The 15927-nt window shown below is 52.1% G+C and overlaps 1 protein-coding gene across 2 annotated transcripts; it reads left to right on the top strand.

The window, feature by feature from the left end:
• The first annotated feature begins 283 nt into the window (after positions 1-283).
• On the top strand, positions 284-11600 carry LOC134395767 (gastrula zinc finger protein XlCGF26.1-like). 2 transcript variants are annotated; one of them, XM_063121940.1, is made up of 4 exons: positions 284-330; positions 2827-2955; positions 5449-5575; positions 10109-11600. In XM_063121940.1, exons 2-4 carry the CDS (start codon positions 2929-2931, stop codon positions 11419-11421), a joined length of 1467 nt encoding a protein of 488 aa, XP_062978010.1. In that variant the 5' UTR covers positions 284-330; positions 2827-2928; the 3' UTR covers positions 11422-11600. The 2 variants fall into 2 exon arrangements, with proteins under 2 accessions (XP_062978010.1, XP_062978002.1); XM_063121932.1 differs by lacking the exons at positions 284-330; positions 2827-2955 and adding an exon at positions 3147-3655.
• The last annotated feature ends 4327 nt before the right edge of the window (positions 11601-15927 follow it).

The raw sequence follows: 15927 nt of genomic DNA, 5'->3' as shown, positions 1-15927 counted from the left end.
TTCCAACGCAGCCGGAGAGTGCCAGATTTGAGGGGGGGGGGAAGGCCGCTGCGTGGGAGCGTTACAGCCCCCCTGGTAGCCACCGGACCCCAGGTGGCCAGCAGAGGGCTCCGGTGGGCCAGTTGCCGGGTGTGCTTGTCATGGGGCGCTCTTAGGGTTAAAACAAGGGATGCTCCTTTCTAGAGAGGCTCAAGGAAGTGACATGGACATGGGGGGGTGCCATAGAGTGTGTGTGGGGGGGAGAGTGGGGAGGGCTCCAGCCATAGAGCGTGGTGGACAGACAAAGGGAGCAGCGCCTTCTCCCTTCCTTCTGGACGGAGGGGCTGCCTGGTGGGTCTGGGGGCAGGAGGAGGGCGAGGGGCTTTGGGGTGGGGGTGGGGGGGCAAGGCAGGCGGGCAGCTGCAGGGGGAAGGAAGGCAAGGGGGCAGGGGAGGGAGGGGGAGAAACCCTCCCCCCTCCCAGTGCCCTGCCCCCCCATATTCCAGGACACCCCCCTAACCTGCCCCCCTCCCCAACCTGGAACAGAGGGTTTGGTGGGTGTCTCTGACCCAGCTCCCTCCTCCTCTTCAGCTCAGGGCCAGGCTGAAGCCGCTTTGGCTTCCTCAGACCGGCAGGGTGGTGATGGGCCACCAAGCCCAGGAGCCTGGCTGTGGGTGGAGGGGGGGCTCCGAGGGCCAGGGCCAGCAATGAACCCCCATGCAAGCCCGCAGTGGCCACCTCGCGGAGGATGCTGTGTGAGCGGCGTGTTCGGCCATCCGCTGCAGCATGCCAAAGGGCTTGGCGGCGTCTGCGCCCCCTCGCTCGTTGCCCCATGGGGTGGCCGGGAGGCCTGGGCCAGAGCTGGAGGGCAAATGAAAGGGTCACGGGGCTGGAGCATCTTCTGCCCTAGGAGGGAAGGTTACAAGAGCTGGGATTGTTCAGCTTGGAGAAAAGGAGGCTACGGGGAGACGTGATGGAGGTGTGCAGAATCATGGCTGGTGTGGAGAACGTGGCGAGGGGGGCAATTTTCTCCCCCTCTCAAAATACTAGAACCCAGCAGGGTCGTCGCACATGAAGCCGATGGGTGAGAGATCCAGGACAAATGAAAGGAAGGACTTCTTCCCACAGCACTTCGTTAAGCTATGGAACTCACTACCACAAGATGCAGTGACGGCCACCAATTTGGATGGCTTTAAAAGGGGGTTGGATAAATTCCTGGAGGCGAAGGCTATCCATGGCTACTAGCCCTGAGGGTGGTGTGCTATCTCCGGTATCGGAGGCAATAAGCCTGTGTGCACCAGCTGCTGGGGAACATGGGCGGGAGGGTGCTGTTGCACCATGTTCTGCTTGCAGCTTCCTGGTTGACAACGGGTTGGCCACTGTGAGAACAGGGCACCGGACTGGATAGACGCTTGGTCTGATCCAGCAGGGTTCAGTTCTTAAGTGCACCGTGTGGCGGCACTTCTGGTGCAAGGGGCAGGCCCAGCCCCTCTTGGCCACGGGAGAGACCACCTTTGGGGGTGGGGGTCGTCCTGACGGGGGCCGGTTTCTCTTTTAACGGAGGTGGGGTGTTCGCCTCCATTTAAAGAGCGAGGAAGCGCCCCTGTGCGTGGGGACTGTCTAAGGTTCAATTCCTGGCAGCTGCAGTCATAAAAAGGATAAGAAAGAACAAGTTTCCCCAGCCTGGGGCTCTCTGGAGGTCTTGGACTACAATTACCAATATGCTGGCTGGGGGATATTGGGAATTGTAGTCCAACACATGCAGAGGGCCCCAGGTTGGGGAAGGCTGAGACAGGAGGGGATGAGAAAGGGACTGCTCTCTGCACGAGGGGGGATGTCATTCAGTTGAAACCTTTCTGGGTTCGATGGACAAAGTTTCTGATCCGATATAAGCGCGCGACTTCTGTCCCTAAGGGTGCACCGGGTGAGGGGAGGGAAGCCGGCCAGTTCAGCTGGTCGGTTTAGTTCCGACAATTGCAGTTTTCTGCAGAGCGTGCAATTTCCTTTATGCCCTTTGCCGTGACCCTGTGTGCGTCGAATCAGCGCTTTTGCTGTTGTGTCTGGAGCTGCAAAGTTCCGTCAATTGTACACAAGTTAACTTGTTTAGAACTGATTTAAAGGGTGCAGACCCACCCATTAATTGGGCAGCATTTATTTATTTATTTAAAAAGGGTCTCTCTCTTCTGTCTCTCTGCAGAACGGGGGCGCCCTACATCTAACCAAACAATTGTTTGGTGGTGGGGTGCCCCCTCTCCTCCCAATTCTGCTGGGAAAGAAAGGTGCTACTATTTGCATGCCTCCTTTCCCAAGAGAACTGCTGGGATTTCAGGGGTGGCTGCTGTGGGGCAGAGGGTAGAGTGACCCTATGGAAAGGAGGACCGGGCTCCAGGATCTTTAACAGTCGTATTAAAAAGGGAATTTCAGCAGGCGTCCTTCATATGCATGCAGCACTCGGTGAAACACCCTCTTCATCACAACAGTGAAAGCTGCAGGAGCCCTGCCTAGCGTGACCAACACAAAAGAGGGCAGGGCTCCTGCAGCTTTCACTTGTGATGAAGAGGGAGTTTCACCAAATGCTGCATGCATACAAATGACATCTGCTGAAATTCTCTTTTCTGTGCAACTGTTAAAGATACAGGAACCCTGTCCTCTTTTCCGTGCGGTCACCCTAGCAGACGGCGACCCACACAGGAGCCTCGGCAATTGTCCACACTTGTATGAAATGCACGGGAGTTTACACACTCTCTCTGGCGAGCACAGTATTACTATACAGGTGTCGGTCAGCCCCACTGCATTTATTATTATTATTATTAATATTAGAAATTGTTTTTTTCTCCTGAACCCCAGATATATTCTCACATGCAACGTTTGATTCCCTTGAGCTTCACTTGCTGAGTGCCCTTTGCCAACCGGAGCTGGGTTCAGATCCAGCTCTCAGGCCGACCAGGCATGACGGCGGAAGGAGGTCCGACTCAGGTGAGCCACTGACCGTGGGTTTATCCTCTGGCTGTGAGGGGGACACCCTGCCTGCCCCTGGAGGCTGGACGGGCACCAGCTGCAGCCTGTGAAGGTAGGGGACGGAGGTCCTGGGCTGCCAGGGCTGGGAGAAGGCAGGGCAGGACGTGCGCTGTGTGTCTGAGGCTGCAGGAACCAGCTCCCTTGTGAGGGCGTGGATGCCTTTGACTCACCTGGATGATCTGGGACTACCTGTTCTGCAGGTGACTTGGTACAGTGCAACGCGATTACTCTTTCCCCTTGGAACTCTCCTATGACTTCAGCCACTCTACGGAGGTTCTGCTTCGTGGTGTGGGATTGGGGCCCGGTGGCCTTCGCTTTATGAGCCCAGCCCAGCCTGGTGCCTTCTGGACATGTTGGATGACAGCTTCCATCCTGGCTGGGGATGATGGGAGTTGCAGTCCAGCAATTCGGAGGGCAGCCAAGCGGAGAGATCTAGCGTGGCTCCCAAGGTTCTTCCTGCTACGCAGATCTGCGTTCCTCATCCTTGTAAGCGTCTTGGTTTCTTAATCTTGGCTACGCGTTGCATTCCGAAGGCGTCATGAACTTGCGCAAGCGACCCGGGACGCCTTGCCTGAGCCCTTCCGCGTCCATCGTCAGGTCTAGGGCTCAGGGAGCAGGAGCTGGCCGCCGGTCAGGTTGGAGGGGCCTGAGGCCAGAGGTGAGTTTGGGGGAGCAGCTGGCTCGGACAGGGCCCAGCGACGGGCTAAAACTGCCCGGCTTTCTAAGGCCATGGCTGGGATGCTGAAGCCACGAAAGGGCAGCCCTCCCGATGGAGCTGGAGTTGGGAATGATGGGAGTTGCAGTCCAACCCATCTGGAGGGGCACAGTGCTGAGGGAGGCTGGGTTATGTGCTCCTTCTGGAGACTTCGGAGCAGGGCCGGTGGGGACAGCTAGATTTTGGAGAGTGCGTAAAGAGCGCTTTCACAAAATGGCTGCCAGGAGGCAGTGCAGGGCGCTTCAGCACAGGTTCTGCGTCCCTCATGGAGTCTGCTGTGCAACAGGGTGGAGGCGGAGGCGTGGGTGGGATTCCCAGGCCAGCGTCAGAATGGCAACATCAGGTGTCATCACGCCTCTTGTGATGTTTTGCTCTGGATGGCTCCTATGCCAGAGATGTTTTGATCCCGGAACGCCTTGTGTATGTCTGAGCGCTTCTACTTTTCCCTCCACGCCTCCCCTCCCCTCCCTCCTCTCAGCCCCCACCCCCTGTTTTAAGAGGGCATCCTCTGTGTACCTGGCTGGAGGCGTATTGTCATGCATCAGCATTGAAGCCAATGCGATCCTTTAAAGCAGTGGTTCCCAAACTTTTTCGGGTAACCGCCCCCTTGGTTCCACAAACTCATGCCCAGTGCCCCCTGGGATTCCAGTGGGGTTGGGGAGGGAGAGGGTCGGGGTTAATGGCAGTGGCAAGCCCCGCATCAAGGAGCGCCCGGAGGGGCCAAAATGCTGCTGCAAGAGAACGTGTGTGTTTAAAAAGCAGGTCAATCACAGCAGTAGCCTAGCTGGGCCTTAGATGATGAGTGTAGTATGTTTGGGTAGGGTCATGCCGGGAGAGGCGCTCCATCAGCCCGAGTTGTCCGGAGCCGTGCTGCCAACAAGACCCTCCTCAATCCACACATGTATTAATACAGTTTAAGAAGAGTCTTTTTAACAGTGAATTGAAATGTTTCAAAGTAAAGAGACATACCCTGCTTGGTATGCCCCACCACGCTGGCTGCAAACAGAGGCATTCGCTCTCTTTTCCCACCCTCCCTCGGCAAGCCTGGGGTGGGTGCTTCCCATTTAAAGGGGCCATGCTCCTCTGGATCCTGCTGGTCTGGGCGCCCAGGTTGAGCAGCGGCGGTGGTGGCCAGGTGGAGGAGCTGAGAATGAAAAAGGGGCCATGCTGCACGCGGCCCCTTTAAATGGGAAGCACTCGCTGCAGGCTTGCCAAGGGAAAAGGGAGCGAACACCTCTGTTTTGTAGCCAGCGTGGCAGGGCACACCAAGCAGGGTATGTCTCTTCATTAGCGTTTTAGTGCTTTTGAAACATTTCAATTCACCGTTTAAAGGACTCTTCTTTAACGGTATTAATACATGTGTGGGTTCTTCCCCTATATGGCTTGGGACCAAACTACCTTCTCCCATAAAAATGTCCCTGGGTTTTAAGACCTTCTGGTGAGGCGCTTCTCGGAAAATACCACCTCGAGCGCCCCCCTGCGGCCCCTTTGCCTCTTAGCGCCCCTTATGCAATCCCACGGGGGTGGTACCGCCCACTTTAGGAACCACTGATTTAAAGCCTCTTTAGAAAGAAGTAACTTCTCTCTCTCCCTTGGTATGGTACGGCCTCAACCCCCCAAATCTCCCTCTGCAGCCCCTGCTCAGGGGAATTGCCTGGCATGGGGTGGGCTGTGGTGTTGCCTCAACATGGTTGCAGCCGATGGCCCTGAGTGCCCAGTCCTCCGTGTCGTTGCAGGAGATGGTGACCTTCGAGGACGTGGCCGTGTCCTTCTCCCCAGAGGAGTGGGAGATGCTGCAGGACTGGCAGCAGGAGCTGCACTGGGAGGTGATGATGGAGAACTACAGGCTGCTGATCTCTCTGGGTAAATCACCCGTTTCCTTTCCACAGCGGAAGCTTCCAGGCTTCCTTATCCCTGGGGTAGAGCACAGGTGGGCAACACTCAGGAACATCTGTCAGCGGAAATGTGCCGTTTCCACCGCCGTCTATAGCAGGTGTGCAAAACAGGCGGCCCGTGTGCCGCAGGCGGCCCACCGAGACATTCCTGGTGGCCTGCCAGACCCCTCCCCTCCCCGCCTTGCCTCTGCCACAGTGACAGCATGACCTGGGGTTTCCCACGCTAGCAGGGGAATCCCTTCCCGTTCTCTGAGACTGGAGATAAGGAAGGGTTTCCTTTGCTAGCTCAAACACTAGGAAGAGAATCCTCAGGGTTATGTGCCTTTGTGCTACCTGATACAGACCTCGGGGCAAGAAAGGTCATGCATCCCCGGTCTATAGGGACAGATCACAGATAGCGTCATAAGACTAGAAGGGGGGGCAACGCCCTGCTTGATCCAGGAAACCCCGAGCACGCCAGCAGCCTCGGCTTTAAGGTCTCCATTTAGGGAGGGGCCCACGAACAGTTTTTTCTATCAGGAGGTCTCTCCTAATGTTCCGCCAAAATCTGCCCTCCTCTGGCTTAAGGCCATTAGCTCTAGTCCTGTCCTCTGGGGCATCAGAGAACAACTGTTTGCCCTCTTGAAGAACTTGAAGAGTGCTCTCATGGTTCCCCTCAGTCTTCTCTATGCTAAATGTATCCATTACCTTCAACCTTTCCGCATCGGAAAGTTGCATTGAGCAGGGGGGGGTTGGACTTGATGGCCTTATAGGACCCTTCCAACTCTATGATTTCATGATTCTATGCATCCCTGACCTTGTCCATTGCCTTTCTCCGAACCCTTTTCAATTTGTCTAAATCCTTCTTAAAGTGCGGTACCCAGAACTGGACATAGCATGCGAGATGAGGTCCAACTAGTGCATAATAATAATAATAATAATAATAATAATAATAATAATAATAATAATTCATTCTTACCTGCCTCTCCCTCTGGATCGAGGCGAGGAACAACATCAAATACAAAAATACTATAAAATACATAAGACTGATTAAAAACATATCAAACTAATACATTATTAAAATAACAGCCAGACAAAATAAGGCAAAACTATCATTACTTTCTGGGACTTGGAAACTCTGGTTCTCTTAATGCAGCGTACGATTGCATTAGCTTCTTTTGCTGCTGCAAAACACTACGTGCAGCTTGTGATCAACTGCAATCCCAAGATCTTTTGCAGATGTGCTACTGCCATATCCCCCATCCTAGCGCTGTGCATTTGATATTTATTTCTCCCTAAATGCAGAACTTTGCATCTGCTTCTATTGAATTTCATTTTCATGTTTAGAGCCAATCAAAGAGATTCTATCTTTATGGTGCTGGGTGACGAGGCACGGGCTGGGCCCATGCAGGATCAACACACACACACACACACCCGTGTCCGATTTTGCTCTCCTTTGGTCTAATAATTACATTTCTGAGGGTTGACAGCATGAGACAGAAGCTATTTTCTTCTTCCTGCGCTTTGCAACTTCAGCTTGTTTCTTGCAGCTTGTTAAGCGTTGGGCCTTCGACCTATAGGACACCAGGTAGCAAGCCAGCCGCGGCAAACCTCAGGGCCGCGGGCCAAATCCAGCCCTCCTGGGTTTCCAAACTGCCCCTCCAGGATTTCCCAGATGGCCTCTTTGCCACTCATTTGGTGGCTTTATGGATTTTGTGGGGGGGGGGGGTTTCCCCATTGTAAAAGGACAAAATTCTCTCCTGTGGCTTAGTTAGGCTCCCCCAAGGCTTGGATATAGCTCCTTTATTTATTTATTTATTTATTTATTACACTTGTATACCGCCCCCATAGCCAGAGCTCTCTGGGTGGTTTACAGAAACTTTAGAGTTCTGATTTAGAGTCCAGATTCCAGCTGGACATCAGGAAAAACTTCCTGGCTGTTAGAGCAGTATGACAATGGAATCAGTTACCTAGGGAGGTTGTGGTCTCTCCCACACTGGAGGCCTTCAAGAGGCAGCTGGACAACCCTCTGTCAGGGATGCTTTAGGGTGGATTCCTGCACTGAGCAGGGGGTTGGACTCGATGGCCTTGTAGGCCCCTTCCAACTCTGCTATTCTGTGATTCTGTGATTCTATGACTGATACCTGGAGCGGGTTCACCGCCCCACTGACATCAGGGCCACCAGCTTCCACTTCCTCGCCTTAACCATCTACCCTGAAAACCTCACCTGGTGGGAGAAAAGACTCCCTTTCTCGGTTTATTAAGATTTATTTATTTAAAACATTTCTTGTCTGCCTTTCAGGGCAGAAACCCACCCAAGGCGGCTTACAGCAGTGCAGTACATAAAATACAGTTAAAATATTAAAAGCAATAAAAACATAAACACCATAAAATAGCAATAAAAACAACAATAAAAGCCGACAATAAAATCCATGACAACAACAGTGGCAATTGTAGCAGCAACAGTACTCATATCAGGGGAGGCTATGGTAAAATAATATGTTCTCATGGCCTTCTTAAAATCCTGCAGTGACAGAACGTGGCAGACCTCCATTGTGGGTTGTTCTAAAGATGTGGGGCCACTGAAGAGAAGGCCCTGTCACGTGTGATCAGCCACCTAATTGCTCTCGCAGGTAGGCAAATGAGAAGGGCCTCTTTTTCGGATCTTAAAGTGTGGGCAGGCAGGTAGGGGTGAAGGCCGTCCTTCAAGTAACTTGGTCTCAAGCCGTTTAAGGTTGTGGAGGCAAGTGTTCCCCAATAATAATAATAATAATAATAATAATAATAATAATAATAATAATAATAATAATTTATTTATATGCCGCCTTTCCCCCAGTACTGGGACTCAAGGTGGTTTAGAAGATTGAAACATGTACAATTAAAACATATAAATATAAATTACAAAAGTTAAAATAGAATTAAACCTACAGTAAAATTAAAAACATTTTTTTTAAAAAAATAAAAACTGTAACTAGTTAAAAGGGGGGATCCAATAGCAGAGTTGGGCGGGGCCTACAAGGCCATCGAGTCCAACCCCCTGCTCCCTGGGAAGGGAGTTCCAGAGCCTTGGAGCAGCCACCAAGAAGGCCACGTAGCATCTTTTCTCCCAGCCTTGGACTCAGTGAGCTCGTTCTGAGGGATGCCGCCTTACTCTTCTTGTCACTTGGGCCACCAATCTGCAGCCGTGGGAGAAATACAGAGGCGCAGGGCAGGGTTGCCTTGTACCATAGATCCGGTTGAGTTATTCGTATATAAGCAGCAGGTAAGTGGTACACGGCACAGGAAGCATTGGTTGCAAAGAAAAGCAACACAACCCAGGGCTTCGCCGCTCCTCAACAAGACCGAACTGGAGGCTCTCCAGCTGTCTTACTTTTATTGCAGAGATGACGCGCAGTCATTGGTATTTGGGAGTCGGCGTGCCGTGCCGTGGCCTTCCTAGCTGCGATGTTCCTTCCTAGTGTTGCTGGCAGTGAGAGCCCCTCCCTGCCAAGGGCCTGCCTGTGTCCTCATCCAAAGTACCGCTCACGATCTGCCTCGCCTTTGCCTGAGGTCAGGCCTGGGTGGAACGCTCTGTTCTCCGGGTGCGGCATCTGCTCGGCGGGCTGGGCGCCAGAGTGCTCTTTTGGCACGGACTGACGTCCGCCTGCCCTTAGGGGCATTCCTCACGGGGAGGTCTCTGGTGCGGGCCCGGCTGCTGGGAGGAAGCGATTGCTTGTTTCTTCCTCGCTCCGTGTACGTCCTCTCATCGCATTCAACTGAGATAGGAGTCCCAGGTGGTTTTCCTGCTTTTTGCAGGCTGAGGCCACACCAGAAATACCCATTATTAGGCCCAGGAGGGACCCTTGCAGTATGTTTCCCAGACAACCCCCAACGCTAGGGTCTCTGACGTTCTGTGTTGTAAGGAGCCAGGCCGTTGGTCCACCCAGTCCAGTCCTACTTACTCTGACTGGCAGAACTTTCTGGGTTCACAGGCAAAGAGAGAGAGGGAGAGAGAGAGAGTTATTTTCCCATCAACTTCTACCTCAGATTTTATAGTCAGGTTAGTACCTGGCACTATATGCCAAGGACAGGATCTTCCATGGAACAACGGTTCTTCTCACTTTAAAAACAAACCAACAAACCCAACTGTTATTCTGCATTTTACCTCACAACAACCCCATGAGGTAGGCCACTGTCCCCATTTCACAGAAATCTGGCCTGCTCTTCTGCAAGCTGCTGTGGCCCGATCCCTCTGAGGGCTACTCTTGGCCTCACATAAGGGTTGGAAGGCTGGGGCCCTGCCCCCCACTTCCCATCTGTCTCAGAGACCATGTCCCTAGTACCAGGTTCTTTCAGTCCATCTTTCTCCCTGGCTGTCTGGTGTCTTACCAGAGCAGAGGTGTGGGGTGATTGGGGCGGTGCGAGTGGGGACTGCTTCAGGGATGGAGAGCCAGGGGGGGAGGGGAGAGAGAGAGAGGTGGGGGGCGCATGAGAGAGACTCATTCTCACTCTCTCTCGCTGTGTGGATCTCCTTCTATCCCAGGGAACGACCTCTACCTTCTTTCCTCAAGTGGAATGTTCTGGAACACGTCGGAAGAAGAAAGTGGCCCCGTGGAGCCACCGAGCAGCCCGGACAATGCATCGCCTGAGCTGTCGTCCCCTCAGAGCCTCGAGCAGCCGACAGACCACGAGGAAGAGTTTGTGCCAGAAGAGCCTCTGCCGCCTTTGCCAGAGGCCGCTGGTCCAGCGGGCAGCCCGTTCCCCTGCCCCCTCTGCGAGCAGTGCTTCCGGGGCAAGAAGGAGCTCGATCGACACCAGCGGAGCATCCATCTGGGGGATAAGCCCCACGCGTGTGGCGAGTGCGGGAAAGCCTTCCGAGACAAGAGCGACCTCCGCGTCCACGAGAGGATCCACACGGGGGAGAAACCCTTTCCGTGTGAGGTATGCGGGAAGTCGTTCCGGGAAAAAAGCAAGCTCATTGTCCATCAGAGAATCCACACCGGGGAGAAGCGCTGCGTGTGTCAGGAATGTGGCAAAAGCTTCAGGGACAAGCATTATCTCCGGGACCATCAGAGAATCCACGCAGGAGAGAGGCCCTATCACTGCCAAGATTGTGGGAGAAGCTTCCGGACACGGAGTCACTTTACTCTTCATCAGAGAATCCACACGGGGGTCAAACCCTACCTTTGCAATGAGTGCGGGAAAACCTTTGTGCAGAAAAGCAACCTTATAAGTCACCAGAGAATCCACACGGGAGAGAAGCCCTTCCCATGCGAAGAATGCGGGAAAACGTTTAGGGACAGGAAAACGCTCCGTTACCACCGGAGAATCCATATGGGTGAGAAGCCCTACCCGTGCCAAGACTGTGGGAAGACTTTTAGGGACAAGAGCAGCCTGACAGTACATCAGAACATTCACACGGGAGAGAAGCCATTTATATGCTGGGAGTGCGGGAGGAGTTTTCGGGAGAAAATGTATCTGAAAGATCACCAGAGAATCCACACAGGGGAGAAGCCCTTTTCTTGCCAAGAGTGTGGGAAGACATTCAGGGCCAAGAGGACTCTTACGTACCACGAGAGAATCCACACGGGAGAGAAACCCTTCGCTTGCGTGGAGTGCGGGAAAACGTTCCGAGGGAAGAGCAGCCTCACAGTCCACCAGAGAATCCACACGGGAGAAAAGCCCTTTATATGCTGGGTCTGTGGGAGGAGCTTCAGGGAGAAGGTGTATCTCCGAGAGCATCAGAAGACGCACTTGGAAGAGAAGCCCTACCCATGCGGCGACTGCGAGAAAAGCTTTGTTCACAAGAACCATCTCACCAGGCACCAGAAATTCCACGTGGCTCTGTCCCTGTAAAGACGGCGGGAGGAGTTTACAGAACAGCCACAGAGAATCCACGCGCGAGGATGCAGTCGGGTGGATTCTCTGGTGTTCTCTCACTCTACCCCAACAGCACAGAGGTTTCCTCGAACGCTCCTGCGTGTTTCTGGACTTCATGTTGCAATGAACCGAGTTTATACAGGGGGTGGGATGTGGTGGGGAGCGGGGGGGGTGGGGGTGGGGGGGAGAAATTAACACTTAGGAAGGCCCCTGGAGCCCTGGGCCGGGGGTTCAGTTCAGTCTCTAAATATTGGTGCTCCGTCAGCTAAAGCTTTGGCATTTTCTCTGTTTCTGCAACAATAATTCTGTCTTTTTACAAAGTTGTATTTATAGTTTTATTGGGTTTTTCTGTGGGTGGGATGTTAGGGGGAATCCAGCAGCTAAATGGCTTGTTGTTATTGGTCTTTCATTGTGAATTGGTTTGTGAGGTTTTTATTGACTGAATGCTGGCATATAGATTTGAAAAGTAAAATTGTGTCCAGAAGTATCAATAAAATCTATACACTGCTATAGAGGAGCCTGTCTAATTAGATTTTAAAGCAGCCTCCCTATAGCTCCCATGATCCTCCGCCAGCATGATGGGAGCTGTAGTCCAACATATTCCAGCTGGACATCAGGAAAAACTTCCTGACTGTTAGAGCAGTACGACAATGGAACCAGTGACCTAGGGAGGTGGTGGGCTCTCCCACACTAGAGGCCTTCAAGAGGCAGCTGGACAACCCTCTGTCAGGGATGCTTTCGGGTGGATTCCTGCACTGAGCAGGGGGTTGGACTCGAAGGCCTTGTAGGCCCCTTCCAACTTTGCTATTCTATGATTCTATATCTGGAGGGGGCGAGGGGAGGGAAAGCTGTGTTAAAGCCGCCTTAAACCAGTGGCTAATTGGCACATCATGTGGCAGCAAGTTCCATAGGCTTGCTACGCACTGCCTGAAGAAGGACCTTCTTTTGGCTGTCCAGAATCGGTTGCCAGCCAATCGTTTACTGGATGACTCCCAAGTTCTAACATTACAAGACAGGGAGGAAAATGCTCTGACCATTTTCTACACAAATCTCTCAGCTTTACCCCTTTAGCTGGTGTTTTCCTGAACAAAACCACTTAGCCTTAATCATAGAATCATAGAATAGCAGAGTTGGACGGGGCCTCCAAGGCCATCGAGTCCAACCCCCTGCTCAGTACAGGAATCCACCCTCAAGCATCCCTGACAGAGGGTTGTCCAGCTGCCTCTTGATACCAGCAGCTTTCAGTCCCTTCCCTAAAGACCCTGACAACAGGATGTGCCCTTTTAAGAGCCAAACATCGGACCTCTGTTTTTATGGAGCTCCCCAGTGCTGCCCTCAAGATTTCCTTCCTGCTTTCAGACCTCATCAGTGTATACAGGAAGGTGGGGTTCCCCCCCCCCAATATACATCAGTTTAACTTCCACTGAAATGCTTTTCTCACTTTGTGGCCCATTTGGAGAGATCCTTTTGGAGCTCTTTCCAATCAATTTGGATTTTTACCACCCTGAATTATGTGGTGACATCCACAAATCTGGGCTGCCTTACTGCCCACCGCTAAGGGCCTGCTTGTGCGTTGGTTTCTAAGCAAGCTTCTCTTTCTCAGCCCACGGGGATGATGATACTGGCCTGCCTTACAGGACTGTTAGAGCAGTACGACAATGGAACCAGTGACCTAGGGAGGTTGTGGGCTCTCCCACACTGGAGGCCTTCAAGAGGCAGCTGGACAAGCATCTGTCGGGGATGCTTTAGGGTGGATTCCTGCACTGAGCAGGGGGTTAGACTCGATGGCCTTATAGGCCCCTTCCAACTCTGCTATTCTATGATTCTATGATGTTTTCAGTTACTTGAGATGATGGATATGAGAAAAGGTGCCTTGTTTGCTTTAAGGTGTTCTGCAAATGCTGAGGATTACAAAAAGGGCTATGTAGCCCCCAAGAAATTGGCAGCCTTTGGGATGCCATAGGAGAGGCACATGATGCTTGGAGAGAAGCCATGTTTTAAAAATGGTCTTGCAGTGCCATGCAAGAGAGGTGAGAGCAGTAGCAAACCTTCCCCTTCTGCTCAAACTAGGCAGTTTATTTGCATATTTATTTGGATTGCCAACTGACCAGAAGAAAACAGCCTCGCCTGCTCCTGTGCCTTTAGTCACAGCGGCATTTGCACAAACCAGCTGATGGAAGAACCATGGTTCGGTGATAAAGCACATGCGTTGCGTGCCAACCAGAGTCAATCCCTGGCATCTCCCGGCAGGGCTGGGGAAAATTCCTGTCACTTTGCCACTAAAAATTTGAGGGAACCAAAGAAACAAACTCCCTGCTTTGTCAGCACACTGCTAGGGTGGCTAAATGGAGCTTGTTCGGCTAAGTTTGGCCATCTTTGTGTTCTGTAGGGGTTTGCCAGCAAGAATTGGCGACAAATTCGAAATTTGGGGGTTCTGTGAGGCGGTGGCAGCGGAAGTGCGGCCCTTGAAAATGGCTCACAGGTCTCTGGAAGTCTCCCAGCTCTGGGGGAGACAGTAGTCAGCTATTTGAACCGGAGGTCTGACTTGGTACAAGGCAGGTTCCTATGGAATCTTCCACAGGATGGAGAGCCGCATGATCAGCTGCTGCCCACATCAGCAGAGTGAGCGGTTGTGGAAGGCATCACCCCGGTGGTGGCTGCTTAATGTCATAGAATCATAGAATAGCAGAGTTGGAAGGGGCCTCCAAGGCCATCGAGTCCAACCCCCTGCTCAGTGCAGGAATCCACCCTAAAGCATCCCTGACAGATGGTTGTCCAGCTGCCTCTTGAAGGCCTCGACTGTGGGAGAGCCTGAAGCCTGTGTCTCCCACAAAGGCAGTGGCCTCCTCTCAGCCACCTCAAGAGTTCACCACCGCCTGGGATGCCAGATACACGCATCACCCACGCAATGCCACCATGGGGATGCAGCAGGGCGAGCCTTCCTGGGGTCAGGGACGGCGGAGGCAGCCTTCCCTCGGCCTGCTGCAGCCTCGCCCATCCCAGCTTGCACTAGAGCAGTGGTTCCCAAACTTTTTCAGGTCACCGCCCCCTTCGTTCCACAAACTCTTGCCCAGTGCCCCCTATCCGACCCTATAAAAATCATTATTCCGAATAGCAGTTTTCAACGACCCACTAAGGAAGATAATAACAATAAAATTCAAAACTAACAATTAATTGAATACTTATTCAAAATCCAATTATTTTGTTTATTCAATTAAACATAATTTATGAACTTGATCCAGTGATAGCATCTTTTCAAAGTCTGATAGTCATTTAGCAAGAATATTAGATATCACATTTAGTAACTAGGGTAGAGTACCTCACTATTCTGTAAATTCTTAATGGGATGGATGGGCTTGATGAAGTGATTCCAGTTTTCCAATGTCTGGTTTAAAGTCACTTAACATGAGTCTTAAATCACCACGTTTAGTAACCTGGAGTCGATTTCTTTGCTTGGAAAGAAGTAGGCAGACCATGCTAAAACCACATTATTATTATTATTATTATTATTATTATTATTATTATTATTATTATTATTACACCGTGAGTGTACATGGTGCTGTACAGAGTAAAACAGTAAAATAGCAAAACCCTGCCGCATAGGCTTACATTCTAATAGAATCATAATAAAACAATAAGAAGGGGAAGAGAATGCACCAAACAGGCACAGGGGAGAGTAAAACTAACAGTGTAAAAGTCAGATCAAAATCAAGTTTTTAAAGCTTTAGAAAAAAGAAAAGTTTTTAGCTGAGCTTTAAAAACTGCGACTGAACTTGTAGTTTGCAAATGTTCTGGAAGAGCGTTCCAGGCGTAAGGGGCAGCAGAAGAAAATGGACGAAGCCGAGCAAGGGAAGTAGAGGCCCTTGGGCAGGCGAGAAACATGGCATCATTCCACCAAATACGATGCTGGAAATGCAACCAGGAGCTTCTGAACCACTCTCCATAGTGCAGGGCAGCGATCAAAAATTTCCTTCTGTAACCAAAACTCCTGGTCCGGAAAAGCCCCCCTGGAGTGCCCCTGGTCCTGCCGCCCCCTTGCCTCTTCGCGCCCCCCTCTGCAATCCCACCACCCACTTTGGGAAGCGCTGCACTAGAGCCTCCATCTGTAAAGGAAGAGACCCCAGCGCTCCCGCCGGTCCCCTACTGGGTTTAGCACGGATCCCAGGCGCAGACCCTCACAAGCTCACAACGTGAGGTTTAAGACCTTTTATTCAGACTAAGGGTAGGGATACATGGGACAGACGAAGCAAAATATCATAGAAGCATGCATAGCATAAGAACCCCGTGCAGGCGATCATAAAACGACACTATATTTCTGACGTCCCCCACGCGCTGCTCCTCAGCCGACAACCGCCCTGTTGCCCCGGGCAGAGGATATTTTAGCCTTCCCTTTCCACTCCTTCCCCCTCCCTGCTGCCTTGTTCTTCCAGGCGTCCTCACACCTTTCGGCCGGGATGCCCAATCGCTCAAGGCCGGTTGACA

The sequence above is a fragment of the Elgaria multicarinata genome, chromosome 1 (assembly GCF_023053635.1).
Source record: "Elgaria multicarinata webbii isolate HBS135686 ecotype San Diego chromosome 1, rElgMul1.1.pri, whole genome shotgun sequence".
In the NCBI taxonomy this organism is placed as follows: domain Eukaryota; kingdom Metazoa; phylum Chordata; class Lepidosauria; order Squamata; family Anguidae; genus Elgaria; species Elgaria multicarinata.
This window is presented reverse-complemented; position numbering and strand designations above follow the sequence as displayed.

Coding starts and splice junctions, on each gene's coding strand:
- LOC134395767 (XM_063121932.1), top strand. CDS start 3,536: ATGAACTTGCGCAAGCGACCCGGGACGCCTTGCCTGAGCCCTTCCGCG. Junction 3,656..5,448: donor GGAGGGGCCTGAGGCCAGAG/GTGAGTTTGGGG, acceptor GTGTCGTTGCAG/GAGATGGTGACCTTCGAGGA. Junction 5,576..10,108: donor CAGGCTGCTGATCTCTCTGG/GTAAATCACCCG, acceptor CTTCTATCCCAG/GGAACGACCTCTACCTTCTT.